The following is a 22,017-nucleotide window of genomic DNA, read 5'->3' as shown; positions in this document are numbered from 1 at the left end:
CAGTCGTGGGAGGTTAGCGTTATGCTAATAAGACTTGCTAAAATGCCACAAAGCAAAAACACATTCAGTTAAGTAATGAAAACACTGGGCTGATGGGCATTTCACCTCATTATATTAATGTACAACTTTATGCGCTTAATAAGTCATGAAGCTATTTTTTTCATTAATTTCTGCTCTGACACAGCCATTTAATTCACAGTGATAGATATTAAGTTATCGTGGGTGATGTAATGCGAGCGGAGAGTACGGTGTTTCTGGCGATCCACTGAAATTCATGGTCCATTATTTATATTTCGTTTTGGATAACCGTAGATCACACCACTGTAGATCAAAGCTTATCCAGTGTCCCAACCCCTGTGTCCATTAGATAGATCATTAGACATTAGTCAGCCTGGCTGTCTTTATCATGTAGAAAGAGTAGATCTTCAGAAAATTGGGCCTGGTGCTAAATCATTTGCACTATGGATCTACTGAGTTAGTGTATCACATTAATTATGCATTGAGATTTATTTGAGTGCTAATTTGGTATTTCCATTCTGTCCATCTACTGTGCGCATGGTAAAATAGCATTTTTGAGATTATAATGGATTTTGTTCCCGCACCCAAACCTCGAAGTTAAATGATTAACTGGAGAGGTGTTGCAGTATTTTACAAGGGATGCTGTCACCTCTGACACGCCTCACAGTTAAGGCAGATGTGGGGAGTTGCCCGTAAGCCAATTAGCCCATGTTGAGGTTGGCGCCAAGCTTCCGGCGTCACCTCTGTGAACTCGGCTCACGCTGTCGCACAACATGCCAGAGAGGAGCAGTAATTGCCCCCTGTCCTCCCCACTCCCGGCCTGGGATCGCGCGAATAAAACTTAATCAAGTCGCCGTGAGCCCTTATTGTGTCTGACCGACACCAACGGTGGCCAGATCCATCGCCTTTAATTAGTCGTTAATGCAGATATGGTGGAAGCGGCTTCGGCTTAAGCTGAGGCTCGCTGACCATCTCTCCTCGTTTCTTCTCATCCTCGACGTAGCTCTGTTGACGTCTGCCACTTGTCGAAGAAGGCCGAAGCCGTCATAACACCAAGCCGAAAATGGAAAAGCGTAGCGCATTTTAATGCAAATCTTCATTTTCATTCGTATTTCTGTCTCTTTTATTTATTTTTTGGAGCTTTTTAATTCTATAGTATTATGTAATATCCGTCATTGTCCTATGGTGTCAACCAAAATGTCAAGCGCGTCAAACTGATTATCCCCACGGAGACGCATTATTCCCACCCAGTTAACGTTATTTTCCGTCCCGACAGGCAGGAGTGGGTGTTTTGGCCTGAAAATTACATCATAACGCTTTCAGATATTTAGAAAATTCTTTCCTACAAGATTTCGCTGCATTGTTTCATGCTGCGGTTTAAGAACCAGTATTGACTCTGCGCTGTATATTAAAAACAGTACACGGATTTAATTTTCCGTGAAACTACGCAGTTCTCATTTCCAGTCAATATCTCAATATTCTCCATACTCCTTAAATTCTCCCAGGCCATATGCACACCTCTTTAGCCTTTGTCATGGTTGGTCCCCCTACTGGTGGGAAGGCCTTATGTGAGGCTCTCTTGCAGGCCTGTTCAACGGGGTGCAAAATAAACGTCCATCTGCTGCAGACTGAGGTATAGAAGGAGAAGTCGGTCAGCAGGCAGTCTCAGCGGCACGAGACGTGCGGTGCCTGCGCCTTCATCTGCTTCTCGCTCCGATACCTTTTTGCATATTATTATTTAGTTTAACCGGAGCTCCAGAGAATGATTTCTTATCTGATGTGAATTTAGATTCCCCTCCCTCCTTCTCTGAGATCTTGCCTTATCTGCTTAGACACCAGCTCCCTGAGCATTTCCGCAAGGGTGGGGGGCGGTGGAGTTTATTTCCCGACACGCTGGGCCGACCCACGTTTTCCGCGGACTGAGCCGAGTAGCTGCAGGACGTCGTTGGTACCGTGGTGCTGGCTGTGTTCATCCGGGCAGATCCATAAGAACGACCCCCCTGGGCGTTACTACCTGTAAGCAGACTGCTGTTTCAGTATTTGGGGACCAGAGTCACGGCAGAGTGGCGGTGTGCTGTGAATAACTGGTTTATAGCAACATCTGAGATGCCTGTATAAGAATGTGTGTGTGTGAGAGAGGTTCCTCCAGGGGCCTGTTTATTGACACAGTGATGTGGTGACATCACATCATCAGACGCCAGATATGTGGCCAACATTAAAGGATAAACGCCCGAAACAGTGCTTAATGCAGTGCGCAAACAGGCCGCCGTTCGCGGGAGCGGCAGCCAATCACTGACCTCGCTCTCCTTTCATCTCGCTTTGCTCTCCCGCCGCTTTTGATGTCCGGTGCATGTGCTACTTTCTGCTCTCCTCTCTTAGCCACTCACTTTGTACTGTTCTAATCAATGCTTTGGTTCAACTGTTAAAGTGCCGCTGCTCCTCTGTCGCACTGCAGCCATCTCCTGTGTCTTCTTTGATATTTTTTTTTGCTGACTTGCCCCCCCCCCCGCCAGTGACAGGCTCCTCACTGGCCTTCCTGAGCGGTGGGTGGCTCCGCCTTCCTCGTGAAGGGCAGTTGGTCATGGCATGATGGAGGCTATGTAGGGCCTCCATGGTGGGGGGTATTAGAGGGGTAATAATTCATACAAAGAGGCCAACCTCATCATTAGCCAATGGTATGTTTTGAATTGATGAGCGACAGGGGAGGTGGCGCTGTGAGGGCCAATCAGCGTTCAGCTGAGGCCAGTGCCCCTATGGCCCTGCCCTTGTAGGCGGCCCTTAGATCCTCATAACGTTCAGTAATTCAGCCTGTGTAATGGCTTCTTGTCATTCCCGGCTCTCTGCCGGCTACATGTTTGTTTTGGAAAGAATCTCTCAGTGCACCGTGCTACATCTATGGAAAAAAAAATTGGCCCACTTTTTGGTTTTTTTTCAAGCAGGAAAAATGGGCAAGTGTAAGGATCTGAGTGACTTTGACTAAGGGCCAAATTGTGGCTAGACAGCTAGAACAGAGCATCTTCAACAGGGCAGGTCTTGTGGGGTGTTCCCAGTTTGCAATGGTCATTACCTACCAAAAATGGTCCAAGGAAGGCAAACTGATGAACCAGCGATGGGGTCATGATTCAGGAATTGTTCGGGAATGGTTTAAGGAACATGGAAAAGAGTTCAAAGTGTTGACTTGGCCTCCAAATTCCCCAGATCCCGATCGAGCAGATGTGACATGTGATGGACAAACAAGTCCGATCCATGAAGGCCCCACCTCGCAAGTTACATGACTTAAGGGACCTGCTGCTAATGTCTTGGTGCCAGATACCACAGGACACCTTCAGAGGTCTTGTGGAGTCCATGTCTCGACGGGTCAGAGCTGTTTTGGTGGCTTGAGGGGGACATACTCAATATTAGGTAGTGTTGTAGTCAAGACCGCCTAAACCGAGACCAAGACATTGCCGAGACCGGAGGGTATCAAGACCAAGACACTGCCGAGACTTGAGGGTACCAAGACCAAGACCAAGTCCAAGACCAAGACCAAGACACACTAAGGCGAGACTAAGACCAAGTAACGTTTTTGAAATGGATGCATCTGACTGGTTGCATTTGAATTGAGGCGCGTAATAAATAATGATACTGTTCTGTGAGGATGTGCAGTTTTCTCTTTTTTTCCCCATCCCATCGAGACCGCTATGTCCGAGACCAAGACAAGACCGAGACCAAATAGAGTCGAGACCAAGACAAGACCGAGACCAAATAGAGTCGAGACCAAGACAAGACCGAGACCACAAAAAATTGGTCTCGAGACCGGTCTCGAGAACTACAACACTAATATTAGGCAGGTGGTTTTAATGTTATGGCTGATCAGTGTATATTGTGAAAGGAAGTCTGGGAGTTAGCTTCCAATTTCCCTCCTTGGAATCAGACGCAGCTACACCTTGCCGTAGCGTGGTGGTTATAACGTTCGCCTAACACGTGTGCAGTCGGGGGTTCGAAACCAGTCTGAAACATGTTATGTGAATTTTCCCCCTGGGATCAATATAGATTAACTAATGTAAAGTCTCTCTCCGTGTCGCTCCTGCACTGCAGATGGTTAAGGTTAATCCCCAATGGCGCTCAAAGGAACGTGCTGGTTTCAGCTCCCAGAATATCCGTCACAGGAGGAGGATGATGATTTACGATGTATATTTCTGTATGCTTATTAACGTCCATCGTGTTGAGACGACAGTAACACATCCACCCCTGATCCTTCTTACAGGTACACCTACTCGCTGTGTCCATTCAGTCACGTGACCCAGAAGAGCTCCACAGGGGCTGAGGTTTCATTAGGGTAAGTCTGGTTTCACTTTTAAAAAAAATATTCGCTTAAATCCATCATTTGTTAAATAAACGAGCATTGTGCAGAACACGAGTGTTCTCGTGAGATATTACATTATACTGTATGCTGTGACTTAAATTGTCTCCAAAATAAGGTTTCTCTGGCAGCTCGGAAAGACAGGCAACCTGATTTGTATCCTTGTGATGTACAACCAGGTGTGATTGTAAGATTTTTTTTTTAAGGTAGGGGGTATAAGAGGGGCCATATTTCATATAGAGGGGCCAACCTTATCCTTAGCCAATGATATGTTTTGAATCGGGATGGAGAGCTCTAGGTGCCAATCAGATTTCCGCTGGGGGGCGGTGCCTCAGTGGCCCCGCCCCTGAATTATGTGGCTTTAATGGGAAAAGGGATGAGAGGAGCAGCCATACTTCTCAGTTAGCATGGAAGTGAGAAAAGCCCGGCTCTGCGCTTCCCTGCACTGCCAATGCCGCGATGCTGCTCTTGGTGCCGTACAGCTGTTCAGAGGTCTCTGGTTACATCTCTCATTGTTGATCTTCCCTTTGATACCACTCTATACACTCAGTCTCTCTGCTCTCCCTTCAGGGAGTCTCACGTAGGTGCAGTGTTTCCCAGTTTTCAACCGAACATTTACCAGAAATGTTTCTTTTCGGGATCTTGTTTTTTCATCGCCACCGTAAATAAGTCATGGGTGTCTGCTGGCTGGGGTGTAAGGTGAATTATAAATGGTATATAATGGATAATGACACTGAATTGGTGATATGAAACTTGATTCCCTGTGGAAGTTTATTTGTACAGTAGCACAGAAAGAAATGCAACAAAACGCAAAGTAGAGATAAATACAGAAAAAATAACCCAACTTGTACCCTTTTTATGTGCCTCAAGCGCGTGACGTCTTAATTATGGCATTTGCCATTTTGCCGTCATCTCGCCCCATCCAGTCCCCCTCTGCCATCTGCCATGCCTGGCTTTATAATGTGTAATTACATGAAGGCTATTTTGTTGACATTTAGTAATCTTTTAATGCTTAATGTTGCTGGAATTGCCTCTCCGTTATATGTTGTGCCGAAGCTGGAACGTGAAAAGCTGAAATAAAAAAAATAAAAAAACAATGAAATGCTGAGGTTGTACTCATGCTGTTTTATGTTCACCGGGGTTAGTGCTGTTTCCGTTTGACAGGTAGTCTACCATGCGCTCCACGGCTGGGGCTCTCACGGGGAAAACTGTTGCTTTGTCGGTCGGAAAAGACAGACACAAACACAGAAACACAGAACGACACACACAGACGCACATATATAAAATGTTTAAGGTTCCCTCCGGAGCCCATGGTGGAAAGCTCAGGTACCCCCATCCTTTAAGAGGTGCATCTGGCCAGGTCCGGCGACACGCCGATGGTCAGAAGTATTGTGTGCCTCTCACTGGACCACATGGGAAGCCCATTGTCCTGCCACCTGATTGGACAGTGCTGGAACACATGACTGCTCAACTCTGGAGCGCCACCATCTGGCCACATGGAGAGTAGGCTGCAGAGTGCCAGCATGACCCTTAGAGGACACCCCCTCCCCCTTAAAGGGAACGGTGGCTGGGGTGAGCGCGTGTACTCAAGCTGGACTCGACCCGGACTCCCCGGAAAGCCAAACACATCTAAGAGGTTATTTAATATTTAATCTGCTTCAGGCTGGCTAATGGAAACTAAATGACTGCTTTGGATGCTATGGACCATAACTCACACGCAGTAATATCGTTTGCAGCAGGGGGATTGTGGCTTTGGTGGGGGTGGGGTGGGGGGGGGCAGAGCCCACACATTTTCCTGAGTGCACAGGAGAAGCATGAATCATAGCCCAGTGCTGGGAATAAGTCATTTTTTATCCAGACAGGCTATCGTTCACTCAGAGCACAGCCCCTTACAGAATATCGGTGTGTTCTGATATTAATCTGCATGCGATGTGCTGCTCTCCCCATCGTGGGAGGGACCGGTGCGGGGCTCTGATTTAAACGCTACCATTTATCACGCAGCTTTGTGCGTCACATAGCGAAAAATAAAGGTTGTTAATATTACAAAAAAAAAACAAGTATTAGTTGGCTGAAAGTTTTTATTTAAAAACATAGAAAATCAGTTGATTTGTTTATGGAATCAGGCTGAGTCATTAATGCAAGAGTTGGGGTGTAGTTAATGTGAGAGTGACTCTGTATTGTTATCGGTTAAAAAAAATGCGCGATATTCGTGTTGGGAAGAATCGGCACGTCATTAAGGGACTGATTATGGGAGGCGTGCTTTTAAAAACCCGCCGTGATGCTTGGGCACGTCCAGGGCGCGGCTTTCTGTAAACAGATGGTTTTGGGCAGGCGAGTGTTGATGTATCCCGATTGGTTCATTCCTATTCCGGCTTACGACGGCCACTCGGCAAGCAGCGAGCGCGGCGTAATGGGATCAGCGGCGTAATGGGATCAGCGGCAGCGACGTAAACCAGCGTAATGATAACAAAGCATGTGCGGCGACAGCTTTGCCTGTTTGTGACGGAATGGTCCATCATAATAATCCAGGGGGGGGTCGCCGGGGGTGTCTGCGGCGGTCTTAAAGTAAATGGCCGTTGTTTAAAAATGAAATGGAGAAATGAAGGCTGGGGAAGGGGAAAAAATATCACCCCTCTCACAATTTCTTTCTGAGTCTGTGGGTGATCTTGTGGGGGAAAAACGTGACCCAGGCAGTCATGAAAACAATCTGTCAATCTGATCCACCCCCCTCACGCAGTAGTGAGCTGGCCCTTTAAGATCAGGTTGATGAGGTTAAATGACGGCCTTCGCCGGCTGTGCCCCGAGGCTGCCGTCCCGCCCCCCCCCCATCCCTCTGGGCGCTATGGTTGTGGGGCCGCTCCGGCGGTCCTGAGAGCTCTCCTCTGTTGTCCGAGCCCCGGTAAGTGCCAGTGAGTAATTAACGAGTCTTGTATCCTCCGTCCCCAGAGCGTGTAACAATAGCAGAGCTGAACAGCGCCTTTTTGCAGCGAAAGGCGTTCTTTGCTAGCTACCTCTCACCCCATCACTCTCCAATTTAAATATTAATACAGTATGTGTCATGGTAGGCCCCGCTTCTGCACAGTCTGCACGCTTACAGCCCTCTCCTGTCTCTGCCGCAATTTGTTGTTTTACCTCTTTCACCCTCTCTCTGTCGGCACTCTCGTATTTACATGCATAAGCTTAGCATGCTGGAAAATTTTTGGCTCTGCCCCCTCCCTCATCTGTGGGGGGGAGGGTTCACGTTGAGCACCTACTCCCCATCCCCCCCCCCCATTCCAGGCACACAAAAACAAGTGCTGCTGTCACGACGCAGGCGTGTCGGTCAAACGGAACCCAGTGGGAGAGGCTCACCGACGGTGACCTTGAGGGACCCGCACCTGCTCGCAGAGGGACACCCCCCACGGTGTAAAAATAAACAGGTGGGGGGGGGGGACTCGTGTGGAAAGCGGGGCCTTTGGCGTAAAACTACTCCGTGTTCCTTCCCCCCGTGTGTACCTGAATGGGGTGCGGTGTTCAGGGCATGCAGCTTAGCCAAGTTCAGGGCTGTTCTGTCCTTATTATTAACTGTTTGCAGAATGGCGAAGAAGCATAAAGAGCGTTAGGGGTCAGGGAGAGAGGGCCGGGGGGTGTGATTCTTATGAATGAATATATTGTTGGTAGTATCTGGAGACCAGGCAGGGCCCCAGATCTGTAATCACAAAAGTAAGAAGCCCGAACATGACAGGCATCTTTGACATCGAGCGCATCAAAGGTCACGTGCCTCTAATGTGCTACTTGCGGTTGGTGTGGGTGTTTTTTCTGCAAATCTGTATCGTGCATAAGTGCCCCCTATTTCCAGCAACGGCTTTTGAGTCAGTTAAAAGAAAATCTATACTGCTCTGGTGAAAAGAGATATGTACTCTGTGAATGTGCCATCTATTCTTAAAGGAAGAAAACAGGTTCTCCTTATCACGCCCGCTTTTTATTTTGCCTGGCGAGTTCCCTATCGCTTAGTATTCAAAGCCGCATGTCTCTCTTGAACCGCTTCATTGAATAATATATTTGGAAATGGTAAAGCAACGTAGCCTAGCAACATTACTGACCTGCAGTTGCTCAGTGGAGGATATGCAGTGGATCCCCCACTTCACTGGGGCCCTGTGTCAGGCACTGGGGTACTTTGAGGTATAGGGGGTGAAGGTGTTTAGGGAGCGTTTTGAGTTGGAGTACCGAAGCAGAATTTCCACAGTCGTCTCACAATATTGTCCATCTGTCTGGCATTTTTTATTTTCACAATCCAGTTGAGGCTACACACTTCACACTGGGAACTGGAACACAAAAGAGCCCAATTTTGCTGCAATAATCAGTGATTCCTCCTGCAATATGATGCATATAAATGAGCAGTTTAAGGGTCGGAAGTTTTACACGCCGGTGCCGTGTGATTAAATAGTCTTGATGAAAAATACTAGAATAAATAAGCGGCATGTTGGCGCGAGTGGCAGGTTTGTCGGTCCCCGCAGGGCCACCTGTGTGAGGGATTAACTTCCTGAAACTGGCACTGGGCCGCGGGAGTCTTGCTTTTGCAGAGAGACGCATGGAAATTGGTCTGGAAAACCTTGCTGCTACTTTAGTGCTATGAAAATGTGTTTCTGTGATCAATAATTGTTCATTCCAGTGGGATGTAAGACAATGCCCCAGTGCCTTATTAAATATTAATAAGGGAAAAGTTCTGACAGTAACAATTTTCCTTTCCTTTAAGATTAATTACTGTTAATTAGCATAGTGTTGTTCTGCTTCAGCTGTGCATTTATAAACCGAGAGATTAGTTAGAGTTGACTCTGTGTTAACTGTCAGTGCCTTCCTGAAATGTGAACAGAAACAGCTCAGTAGATAATAAGAGAAAAAGAATCGTGAAATGCGCCAGCAGGACGGATTGTCACCAGCTGACCAGCTCAAAATAATCACCTCCAGCCAACCCCCCCCCCCCCCATTCGTCCATCATTGTTATAAAAACGGATACAGAGAGTGGTATCAGAGGAAAGAACAGGTGAGGCGACACAATCTGCGTTCACGACCTGCCGATTTCGTCCGTTTCGTCCGGCTGTTTTTATAGACACCAGATCTATAACGTTGAGGTTGAACGTGTTCCAAAGAGTGGATTCCCTCCCAAGCTGGGCGGTCGTCTATTCATCTGGAAAGTAGTATCTCTGCCTTTTGTTTTGCGAGGGAGCTTGTCCGTTGAGAATCTGTTGTGCATACAGATCTGGCAGTAAAACGACTTGGAACTCAGCTAATAATTCCTGGGGGCTTGTCGTCATGTTTTACACATTATGTGTGTTTTGAATGTTGGGTCTCCCAAGTGACTGAGCTGGTAACGATGGTCGTCTGTAGCCTACGGCTGCCGGTTACTACGACAGAGAATTCCGCGCCAGCCGTATGTCATGGGATTGGGACGTCGCCAGAATCACGGTGTGACCTGTCGTGTGTAGCGAGAGCAATTGTCTTGGTATGTCAGTGTAGGCGTTCAGGAATGGCCATCTTGTGGACTGCTTTTCATATTTGCATGATCTGCAGGCTTCAGTTCAGATTTTGCCTCGTATTGCTTTATTAAGTCCTAGTATACCAATGTCCAGTTCTATTTTTTCATGATGTGCAGCATTATATTAGTGTTTTATGGAGAACAGGAGGCTAACTGGCATGCGCGTTGATCATTCTGGCCCAGAGGGTCAGAGAGATGCTCTGCGGCTTGCAGCCATGCTTAGTTGAGGCCCTTGTATCGCCAGAATACAATTTTGCACACATTTTGCAGATGTGTCATGCTGGTTTTCAGTGAAGCGATCACGCCAAGGCCAGATGCCAGTTTGACCTTTGACCTTAGGCGGTAGGCTTTGCATGAATTGCCCAATAACTCGGTCGCATCATTGTCGTTCTCTCATGTTTGCATCGAAGACAGTCGCATTCATAATTGTTTTGATACGATTTTGAAAGGTTTTACTTTTCCATTCAGTGATGATGATTTAACCTGCAGAGAGGCAACGCCGCACTAAAACAAGAGCATAATTATAGATTAAAGTGCTGAACTTAATGGGCTCATTTTCAATGCGCCAAGGGCATTTGCTGAAGTGCCGCTGGAGTGGACCTCTTACCCGGGAATGCCGCCCGTGAATTGTGGTGGAAAAAAAAAATTTCCGAGCCAGTGGACGTAAAGGCGGATTGCGGATTCAGGGATTCACGCCTGGATGCCGATGTGTTACGTCTCAAACACATTCATTTTCTATTGTTATATGCCGTGTAATTTCACAGTGCTTTCACGGCATTGCCTATCAAGGTAATGGATAATTGAGTTAGCGAGACTGAACCAAGAATGAAGGGGGGGGGGGGCATCATAAACTCCACCCCCTTTGCTATGGAGTAACCATGGAAATTTCTCAAGGCGGCTTGTCCAAATGGATAACATTGACTTTCTGGCCATAGCAAATAAGATGCTCAAATAAGATGCTCATGTCATGGATCATAAGCCATTATGTTCCTCTGAAATGGATTGGGCTGAGGAATGCGGCACCTTGGATTTTCACCCGTTTTCCTGCCATTTAATCTTTACTTATCTCCCCTGTGTTTTGTTTACATGGTAAAAATTCCCTTTCCTCCTGTTTCTGACGTGTTTGATTGTTGCTCATGTGAGTTTTACTTAAACAAAAATGTCCTGAGGGCAGAAGGAAAAGTGATTGGTTACCTCTTTGTGATAGTAAATTCCCACGGGCTTGATTGTTCTGCACATTTGAGGATTCAGAGTTAGCTATGGTGTGGGTTCCGTATCACCGTCAATTAACAGAGAATGACTGCAACGCTGCATGTAAATTAGGCTAATTATTTTCTGTCACAAGTCAAGATTTGTTAGTGATATGTTGGCCACTACCTGTCTGGACCGCAGATGGCTACCTGACTGCATGGAAGTGACTCATCTCTTATAACAGGCCTGTAATTGGAGTAAACATTTCTGATGTTCAAATCCAGTATGATGTGTTTGGATTATCGACCAGCACTGCGGCTAAACCAATTGCTGGTACCTCTGCAGAGGCGTGCTGACGTCTTGCCGAGGTCGCTGCTGGATTTCTGTGACGCGTCCTGTCACCCGGATAACCTGCGTGCTCAGGTGCTCGAGTTGGCAGGCCAAGCAAGGGTCACTGCAGCCGGCCGGGTGGGACAGAATGGGTCAGAACATCCTGTCAGAATGGCCACCATCTGGAGATGGTGAGTGTGCGTCAGGCCACGTCCCAAGCCGGCGTGGACCGAGGGCCACGCCACATGTCATTGTCCTGACATGCTCTTTGAAAGCTCCGGAACATGCCAGCACCACAACACAAGTCTGATAACAGTTTCTCGCTTTCCTAGGTGTTCCCTGCCTGATACACGCCATCATGCAGTTCCACTCTGTTCTTGTATGCAAGAATGCACTAAATGCCTCCGTCTCGCACTGATTAATGAGTTTAAATCATATAGCGCTCTTTGCTTTTCTTATTCCCTAATGGATCAATTGATAAGCTATGGCCTGCACAGTATTTGGGATATTTGAATAGCTGAAGTTAGGTCTTCAAACACGTTAGCCGTCAATATCAGAATGCAGCCTTGGTCAACCATAACAGCAAGTGGATTACAACCAATCACACTTAGATGCTGTCAGCCTTAAAAATAATCCCTTTGTTTTTTTTGTGTTAATGCTTTATATTGTTAATAATCACCAGTATAATCATCAGTTTTTCATTCTTGAAAGCCTGGTTAATTTAAATTTCCATGTCTTCCGTGTGTTTGGTGTGCGGCCTGAACCGCAGAATAAAATCCAAGTAGAGTTGTCTAAATGATAATTGCCTTTGACAGCCTGATATGTTGCTATATCTGGGGCTAACTCATTCTCAATGCTATATGGGATTAGTGTGGATTTTCTGGGTTTATCGCCAGGAGCACACGGATTAGCACCATGATGGAGTTAAACTGAATTACTGGCTACCACATATTTTTAAAATAAGAAGTGCTTATATCAGCTCAACCTATTATCATAATAACATAACGCTAATCATCTTTTTTTTAAAAAGCTAATTATTCTTAATAAGGATTAGACTTAAACATTAATTAAACAATACTGGTATTCTGAGGCCAGTTCTTGACAATATTGTGAAAAGAATGCTTCTGATGACACAACAAGAGTTTTTGTTGGAACCAAATGAAGGGGGGGGTGGGGTAGATTAACGATGCTAAATATGTTTCCCCAGTCCGCCGTTGAACTGCCAGTAAAATATTTTGCCCATAAAAAGTCTTAAACTGTATGACAACTCGCCATTTGTCTGTAGCAGGTCGAAAAGCATTGTATCAGTGTGGCTTTCCAGTGGACAGCGGTGGATAGCTTTATGACTGCTGGGAATGTATACTGGGAGCGGGACTGTCAGGACACTGGCCTTATTTGAAAGCTGATTGGCCCCTGGAATGCTAACTCCCATGTCACTCATCAATTAAAAACATATAATTGGCTAATGATAAAGCTGGCTTCTCTGTATGAATTACACAGGTCTGCAAAAAAAAAAATCAGGTGCCCAGGTTTTTTGAATGGATTTAAGGTATTTTGAGGGTGCTGGATTCAAAAATCACATTACTTTTGCTGAATTGGTTCTAGTTTTTGAGATAATGGACATCCATGTAAATAATGCATTCCCCCAATGCGACTTGTGTGTGACGATAAATGCAATAGCTTTTGGTCTGTCTTTTGACTCTTTAACAGTGTCTTAGGTAATGAAATGAATGATGAAGCATTGAAGGAGTCTGAAAATAAAATTAGAGTAAAGTTCACATGTGCGTGTTTGCATGTTCATTTATTGCTGTTGTTACTGTGGTGGTGAATATTTACCCAGATCAAATCTGCCAGGTCCTTCCAAAGGAAGGGCATCATGGGAACACCTGTCTGGTATTTAGCCAGAAATGGTTCAAATGCTCATGACAGGGCCATGAAAAAATGTAGTTTGGCCAGAAGAAGGGGATCCATTCGGGCTTCACAAATGCAGCCAGAAGAAGATGCCCCTGGGTTTTTCACCTTTTTTGACTTCACACATATTTCACAATAGAGGGTCAGACTTCCAACGCTCGTTCGACAGTTGGCAAATTTTCGAGCCACCGATGGCCACAGACAGGTAGAGGGAATCTTGAGGATGATGTTGCAGCTGTGAAGTCCTCTCTTCCGGCTGGTGCAGAGTGGAAAAGAAAATGTAGTGCTTTGAGCACTTTCTCCACCATCCACACTTCAAAACCAGTCTTGAATGATCTGTGAAGGGTATGTGGGCCACAACTTCCGACAGTTACAACCCCTAATCAGAAAAAGTTGGGACGGTAAGTTAAATTAAAGTCAAACTGAAAACAGTACTTTGTTAAATTGTCTTTGACCTGTACGTATTTGGCAAAACCAAAGTCATATTCTTAATCAGCACCATAAACTTAATATAAAACCATTCAGATATCGTTGGCACCAAAATCACTGTATACCAATGTTATTTTCCCTCTTAGGCCCCCCTAGAATCACCCCCAACTTACCGTGACTCTGCATGGGATGGTAAGTGGTTTATAGCAGTGGTTCTTTTTTGCACCGTGACCCAATCTTTACCATGCTAGCTCAGTCGCGACCCTATATCAAGTATAGCTTTAAATTAACGCTATGATTATGCCCGCAGTGCACTCTGCAATTAACGCCAATCAACGCCTATCGCACAAATCTAATTGGATGTGCAAGTGAATTTTAAATTAAGCATCTGTGGTTTGGCTTCGTGGATTGGTTGACTGAGCAATTACAGACCCAAGACCCATCTATCTAGGCTAACTCTAGGATTGGGGCTGGGAAAACTGATTGTGGATCAGCATAGGAGCTTGCTGGTTTTAAAATGCTTACATTTCCAACTCTGACTCACGACCCTTTCAGGACTTGCCACAACCCAAATTTGGGTCGCGACCCACGGATTGAGAATCACTGGTTTAGAGTATTGTATATTTTACGGTCATGAGTTAAATCCTAAAATAAACAAGTGATTATATAATAAAGGGTCTAATCCTAAAATAAGCATTGAGTGACTAAAATAATTCCCTATGTACAGGGGAAAAAAACTGCAATTTTTAAAATACTTTTTAAAAGAATATTGCTCTCTGTTTACTTGCTTGTTTTTTAGTAACCGTAATATAGTTTGTCCATATTTTTGGGACCGGTAGAATGCATCGTCATTGATCATTTATCGATCGCTCTGTTTGTTAGCAAACATGTACTGCAAAGCACGTAACAGCAAATGAAAAAGTTCTGAATAATTCATATAAACGCCATGTCCTTGTAGTATTTCTCATCAACAGTACGTGTTTTCCAGTGTAACTTTTAAAAAGATATAAAAATGCGTCACCTTTACGCGAAGGTGCTATTAAGGGATGTGCCCTCTTCCATTTTAAATTGGCCTTGCCATTAAAAGCATCATTAAAATATTATACCTTGCACTATACGCCATCATTATGTGTAGCAGTGTTAAATATTTGGCTGTGTGTGTGTTCAGTGAGTTTTCCGTCAGGAAAGCCAGTGTCATATGACTTCATCAAATATCAAAATATATCCGAGGACTTTCATAATGCAGAATTCAGGTTCCAACGTGACATTTTGTCCTGTCAGAGAAAACAAAAAACGATATTTCAAATTACAGGAGAACAATTTACTGTCGTCCACCAAATGAAAATCTATTTACATTCTCTGCTGTAATTAAATTCTGCTGTTGCTCCTTTGTCCCCCACCTACTAGGGGAACTGCATGTTTTTTTGGAAATCGCTTGAATGCGATTGCCTATTAAAACGTCAGTCTTAGCAATAAATGATGTACATGTTAATGCCGTTACCTTCCTTTCCATTAAAGCCCCATTAAATCGCTATGGCATGCTGAGAATGGAGGAATTAGGGGAGTTCTCTGGTGCGTGAAGGTTGGAGTAAACAGATGCAGAGATGCTCTCTCTCACTCTCACTCGGAGAAACAGGCATGTTTCCCCCGCAACTGTGACTGAAAGGCTCCTCACCGGCGTCAAATGCAGTGGTTCTCCCGAGTCATTTTGTGGTTTGTCGCCTACTTGACAGGTGTGCACTGTGTAGGGAGGTACCGTGGATCCACCAGTAGGGGGCAGATACTCTGAGCTGTGAGTCTGTGGCACTTGTGTTACACCATGAGCAAAGTGTGGGTGTCTGATCTGCTCTTCCAGTGCTTAACGCCACCTGCCGGAAACGCCCTCATCTCGTTCCCCCACTTCAGCCCCTCCCCCCCTCATGACTACAAGGGCAACAGTTGGCATCTCCAGGGGCACAGCCAATTGGCATGATGGTTGGAGGATACGAATTAGCTGTTGTACCCTAGAGAAAGAGACTTAACTTGAGAGTTGGAAAAAATTAAGAAAAATAGGCAGCTGTATAAATAGGTGGGGGGGGGGGTGAGACTGTAAATTGCTTTGGTTTAAAAAAGCCTATTTTTTGAAGCTAAGTAAGAATGGGAATTGGGAGATTGAGGACAGGCCTGTCTGGATGTTTTTAGCGGGCTTCTCGCCGACGACGGCATGACTGTGAATGGCAGCTTTGAGGTGGGGTGGAGAGATGGGGGGGGGGGGGGGGGAGCCAGGGGTGCTAAAAGCCAATCAGCCAGAGTGCAGGTTCCTCCCTCCCCCTTGCTCTTTCACTTGTATAAGTGATTGACCTCTGAATGACACCCCCTCCCGACGCTCCCCGTCCCCGTCAGACAGCTGAAGCACGCAGGGATCCATAGCACCACCTCGGAAGGGTCCCGACCCCCAGCTTCATGCCGGAACCGTGCTTCCCGGCTCTGAGGTCCACTGGTGCGGAAGGTCAGTCCCAAAAGTGGACTTTAATCAAGGCTGAGATTTAAAATGCAACGGGAACATCGTATAAAGAGAGCAAAGGGTCTCCAGGAAAATATACGCTCACTTACGCAAATAATGTTCCAAGGGCAGAAGGAAAAACGACAGACAGACCCAATTGTAGAGCAGACCAATCAGATTTATTGGGCCCACCTCCACTAGTTGCTTGGACCCACCTCCTCTGCAATCTGATTGGTTATCTTTCGAACCAGTCATTTTCCCTTCGGCCCTCAGAACATTTTTACGTAGGTAAAATTCCCACTACCAAAATATACATTTTCCTGATATGAAATGGGGAGAGTACTGTGAGTTTTTTTTTTTCAAGCTTTGGGGGGAACTTTTGGCTCAGCGGGTTAACGATGCCGGTTCAAATCCCAGGGTCAGTGGAGTGGTATCACCGTTGGCCTTCAGGGTCTGGCTGACTGCCGCTTTGGATAAAAGCGTTTGCTAAATAATTACATATAAATTGTGCCTCCATTGTAATATTTCTCATACATGTGTATTTTGCTGATATCACAACAGAGAGTTTAAAACGTATTTAATTGTTGTGTTGATTCCTTGACATCTAGTGGCACACATCGTGATCAGAATGGCTGTATGGCTCAGCTGGAATCGGTTGAGTTTTGGTTTGTTTTCTTGTTTGCTTTAGTAATGTAAATGATCCATGCAGCCTGTCTGCTAAACCTGAGATCTAATTCGCTGATGCCTGGAAGGACAGATCTCTGCTCTGCGTGGCCTCAGCCTTACCTGCCGTTTTGCTGGGAGCTGCCGATCCTCAGGACTGTGCAGAGCCCAACTCTGTTAATATTTTCTAGAGAACGCTACCCTAGACTTAGGAATTAATTCCACCTGGGGAATATTACATGTTCTTCAGATGACTGATTCTTCGGATGAAGTCTACCTAGCGGGGACCTCGGCGGCTGTTCAGCAGAGACCGCTCACCTCTGCTCTGCGTTTCACTCTACAGGAAGTGGCGATACTGGGCAGGGCCTCAGGAACACCCTTATAGCAGGATGGAGTTTGAAGATGGGGCACCGTGCTGGCAGGGCCCCCCCCGCACAACGCTGGTGAGCCCCCCTATGTCTGATGGCTGTGTGTGTATCTGTACTCTTTCAGTCCTCGTGTGTGAGATCTGTGTGTTTGTACTTTTTAATTCCTCTTGTGTGGGATCTGTGTGTGTATCTATACTGTTTAATTACTCATGTGTTGGTGTCTATGTATCTATGTCATAGAAGTCTGTCTGTGTATCGGCACTGTTTATTTCTCTGCCTGTTTGGTATATATTTGTAGCTGCACAGTCTATACCAGTACTGTCTGTTTATGTACCTGTGTAGTGTGGGTGTATCGGCATTCTCTACCTGTAAAACTGGCTTTAAAATATTTAAGATGCAAATTCTGATACTTTCTAATACATATATATGGTATTTTAACTGCAGATGCTTTAAGGGCTGATTTTTGGTTTTGGGCTGTTAATGGGCTGTTTGGATGTTAATGCAGGAGTAAAAATGAAAGGCTTTGATATATCACTGGCGAGTAAATAAAACATGGGGATCATGTGACCTCACCAGCCAATCAGAAACCACGCTGCGCTTCCCATTGTCATATGGCTGCGTGCTGATTTCATGCTAATGTCAGCCACTGCTGTGCTCCAGGCTTTCCAGGAGGAGGGGAGCGGTGTGGGGGGTGGAGTCGCTTTCACGGGGGTTTTTTCTTTTAACTCATAAGGTTCATTTTTTTGTGTGGAATTTGTTCCATTAAATAATGTAACACATTTAATGTTCTCATTTTTAGTGGATCCCTTAAAATAGATAATAGTGAGCAGAATCTAAAAATCTACACATCCTTCCATCAAATTGAATGCCTTTAATTCTGTTTCCCTGTCCCCAAATAAAATACACAGAAACAGAGCATCCACTGAAGTCATCCCTCATTATATTTGAAATACCACTCTGAGCTCTGCCTTTTAATGACAAACGGGCTCCTGGTCTCTTTACTGAAGAACGGGAATGAAGCGCGTATGAAGCGACATGGTTTCAGAGCTCGGCATCGGCAGACCACGCCGGTTGTCCCTGGATGTCATCTCGCCTGTGGGTGTGGTTTATAAGTGCATTCTCCCCATCAGGCCAGTAATTAGATTCATTCCCTGGTCTTCTTCCAAGAAGCCCATCTCCAATGCATTACTTCTGTAGCGTCTCTGTACAGGTTTACGCCAAAGCCGGGCAGATCTGGTCAATCTGTCCGATCGCCGTGCAGCAATCGGACTCGAGCCACTGCAGCCGAAACGAGAGATCAATCTCTCACTCGCAGAAGTTCAGAGACTCGTAACTAAGGATACGATTTCACTCTGCCTAGTGTCTGGTAAAATTCCATGGGGCAGCTAGATAAGTTCTGAGCAGAGTGAGGTTTACACAGATGTTACAGGAAGCACCGGATCACCGCGGTGACAGTACAGCTGTGTCCCCCTAGCTCGGGGGGGGGGGGGGTGTGTTTGGCTTCAGGCCATCACAACAACACCTCAGCCAGTGTTCTCCAAAGCTCTCTGCAGGTACCTTCTCTGTCCTAGAATTAATTGTTCATGGAGGAAATTCTGATGGGAGGGTTACTATGGAAACCCACGGAGAAGTAAGCACGAAACCTCCCCCTCCTCAAAGCCGGGGCATCAGAATGTCGCCAATTAGAGGCAGTACAGCAGCAATGACACGCACATGGCTCTCCTTAACAAATGAGGACTGCGGTAATCACCTCAATGGCTGCAGTAGCACATCAGTTATGACCCTGTGTCGGGCCTTTGAACAGAAATAGGCTTTTAAAAAGGAAGGAAGAAGCACGCTTTGGGTAGCAGAGTTCTTGCAGATGCAGGCCGCTCGTACGCTTAATAGCCATGGTTAGACTGCAGGCTGAGATGGTCTGAGGGGGATTGCTGTTGTACCCTTGAATCGGGCAGCCGACCGTCATAAATAAATGCCTAGGTGTGTGAAGGTGTAATTGGCATTATGAATGCATGCCACCTAACAACCCACCACCCCCCCCCCCCCGCCCGTTTCCACACCAACACCTCATAGTGGCGAGAGCATCTTGTGACCTTTCCGGTAATCGGCGGTGTTTATTTTCGCTGCCGCGGGCCCCGGCGTGTGCGTGTTGGCGACCTCCTGAGTGATTCTCTGACTGAGGCTGTGAGAGATTCGCAGGTGACCCAGACTGACCCCCCCCCCCCTTGTGGGTGTGTGTCTCCTCGGCCTCCATCTTGTTTTTCTAGGTCACGCTGACGTGCGGGACAGAGACGGCTCTGAAGCGGGTGCGGGAGCCGACCAAATGCCAGTACATCATGGAGCTGTGGACCCCCAGCGCGTGTGAGCAGCAGCGGGAGGCGCGTAGGCGGGGGGTGCACAGTGAGCTCTAACTGTGGGCTGCTTCCTGACCACCCCCCGGTTATAAAACCCACCGCCTTAAAGGTGCCTTATTCTGGACTGAAAATTCCATGAGTTCATCAGGTCCCCTCTGCCTCTAAAATGAGGTGATAGTGTGCTTCCCTATTTAGCTGTTTGACGACATCCTCAGACAGACCCCCTTCTCGCTGTTTGCTCCTCCAGCGCCCTAACCCCTCTCCTAACCCCTCTCCTAACCCCCTACATCTCCATGGGATGTTCAGGGCAGGAGTGAAGGACCAGCACTCGCTGACACTGAAGTCGCTGGCAAAACTAGCGTGACGAGCCGTTCCAGAACATTCAACCAAGCATCTAGGCCATATTGCTTCCTTTCAGGTGTGAAGGATCATTGAATTTCATCGAATCACCCTGGATCTCACCCCTTTCAGCTGTGCAGAAACCTTGACGATACGATCTATTTTTGTAGATATATATTTGATGTTGATTCTAAATGTGGTTGTTTTAGCAGATTGGCTTGTACTCAAGACAGCAGTAATGCAGCTCAGCTAAACTCAGACCTGCCATGAACAAATGAATTTAATCAAATCAGTGTGGGTATATTATGGGTGGTTTTTACAGCCTGCCTTTTCATATTCAAGCTCTAAGCCCCTTACTTAGTTTTTCTTGGACGGTTTTCAAACACACTCTGTCCAGCCTTTCGATACTGGTTGACTGCAGCATCATCAGTCCACACTGATGGGTGTTTTGCACCTGATTTTCAGTTTAATACTGTTAAGTTAAATGGTCGAGGTTAATCACTTGCTGCTTGAACGCAGTTTTTTTTTTTTTTTTTTTTTTGGTGTTGATTATAGAGTGTGAAGTGATTTAATAAAAATGTATCAACACTTAACTTTGCAAACCATTAAAACAAACATGCTTCCTAGCCAAGCCGGCTGGATTTTTTTTCGCTGCTCCGCTATGATTCCTGCATCTGTAGGTGCGCGTGCCGTGCGAGACGTGAAGCGCCGGTGTGCGCAGGTGTAGCTTTCGCGGCGCCAGGGATATGCCCCCCGTTCCTCCTCTGGGTTTTTGGCATCTGAAACAGCGGACAGCGCTAACACTGCAGATCGGACAGGCTAATGGGCTCACACTCAGCAGCTAAAGCGCTTTAGGCAGCTGCTTAGGAGGAATAGAGGAGAGGAGAGATTATTACCCTCGTCGTCCTTTTTGTGGGAGTTTACATAAATGCTGAAATCCCCTGGGCACCATTGCAGGCACTTCCTGTCATATTAAATGTAAAGGGTGTCTTGCTAGCCCCTATTTTTAAGTTAAGCTCTGCTTTCCATTGTCTCTCCCCCCCCCCCTCAAATGGCTGCATTTGAGGCTTTTTTGCTGTTAACCCCACCCCTCCAGAAAGGATGGGACTGAAGCCCGGAGCAGAGCCCCCCCCCCCTGGAGGTAGGCGTGGGCGACAACGCACGCGTGTCGAGTCACAATAGCCGAACAGAGCTGGTGAATCTGGTTTCCTGAGTCAGCGTTGGGAGAGGGGGAGAGGGAGAGAGAGAGAGAGAGAGAGAGCACTTTCCCAATGAAGATGGCAGCCCTATCGCTGGTCTCTGCCTACCCTCTGAGGAGCATGTTAGCTTTTCTGGGCAGAAAAAGCCTCTTTACCTTTACAAACATCCACCTTCCTATTGGATTACGTGACATTAAACCTGTTTTATGCTAAACCTGTTTTGATGTAATCTGACTGTGATCTGAATCCCACCGACATGCCATGCTGTAAAGGGGGCCTAATCTCTAAGCAGCTGTTTCACATGCTGTTAAAACTGCACACAGCTCGCAGTTCACGTGTGGTAACCGAACTGATACTCCTGTCTGAGTAATGCGCAAGAACCAAAAACATAGAAATGCTGGCTCTGCTGCAGCCTCTTGGCCAGTGTTGGGTCAGCTTGTCTCTTCTGCCACTGAGTGCGATCTGAGTGGTGGTGATGATGATGATGATGATGATGAAGGAGCATCCTCCCAGGGACGGGCTGTGGTTGCAATAGCTGCCCGGCTATAGTGATAGTGATCGATCCCTAACCCTCACTCCATGTTCCAGTCAGACTCGGAAGGATGTAGAGCAGCAAATTTGCAAGCTCATCTGTATAGAACTTTCTGGAAGCGGAACAACATGCCTGACCTCCTGACACGGACGCTCATGGAGGCTAGAGATGCCGTCTGTGGCATCTGCTTGTAATTGCGGCGATCAAAGACAGCCTCTACGCACCGAAAAAGGCAGCGGCATCCTTCACTGAACAACGGGGACACGTTCCCAAGATATTGTTCCGTCTCAGTGTATTGATGTCCGTGCTGTAAATCTGCACCGAGCCGACGTATCCAGCCTCTGCCA

The 22,017-nt window shown here is 46.4% G+C and overlaps 1 protein-coding gene across 1 annotated transcript in view; it reads left to right on the top strand.

The window, feature by feature from the left end:
* Nucleotides 1-20,570, top strand: part of LOC111842639 (glucosidase 2 subunit beta-like) — a 106,373-nt gene extending 85,803 nt beyond the window's left edge. Inside the window, exons 13-15 of the mRNA XM_023809482.2 lie at nucleotides 4,265-4,336; nucleotides 17,225-17,324; nucleotides 19,514-20,570. Of these exons, the coding sequence (XP_023665250.1) occupies nucleotides 4,265-4,336; nucleotides 17,225-17,324; nucleotides 19,514-19,657 (316 nt within the window). The 3' untranslated portion in view covers nucleotides 19,658-20,570. The remainder of the gene's footprint in view (nucleotides 1-4,264; nucleotides 4,337-17,224; nucleotides 17,325-19,513) is intronic.
* The last annotated feature ends 1,447 nt before the right edge of the window (nucleotides 20,571-22,017 follow it).

Source organism: Paramormyrops kingsleyae, chromosome 12, assembly GCF_048594095.1.
Source record: "Paramormyrops kingsleyae isolate MSU_618 chromosome 12, PKINGS_0.4, whole genome shotgun sequence".
NCBI classification, from domain to species: Eukaryota; Metazoa; Chordata; class Actinopteri; order Osteoglossiformes; family Mormyridae; genus Paramormyrops; species Paramormyrops kingsleyae.
This window is presented reverse-complemented; position numbering and strand designations above follow the sequence as displayed.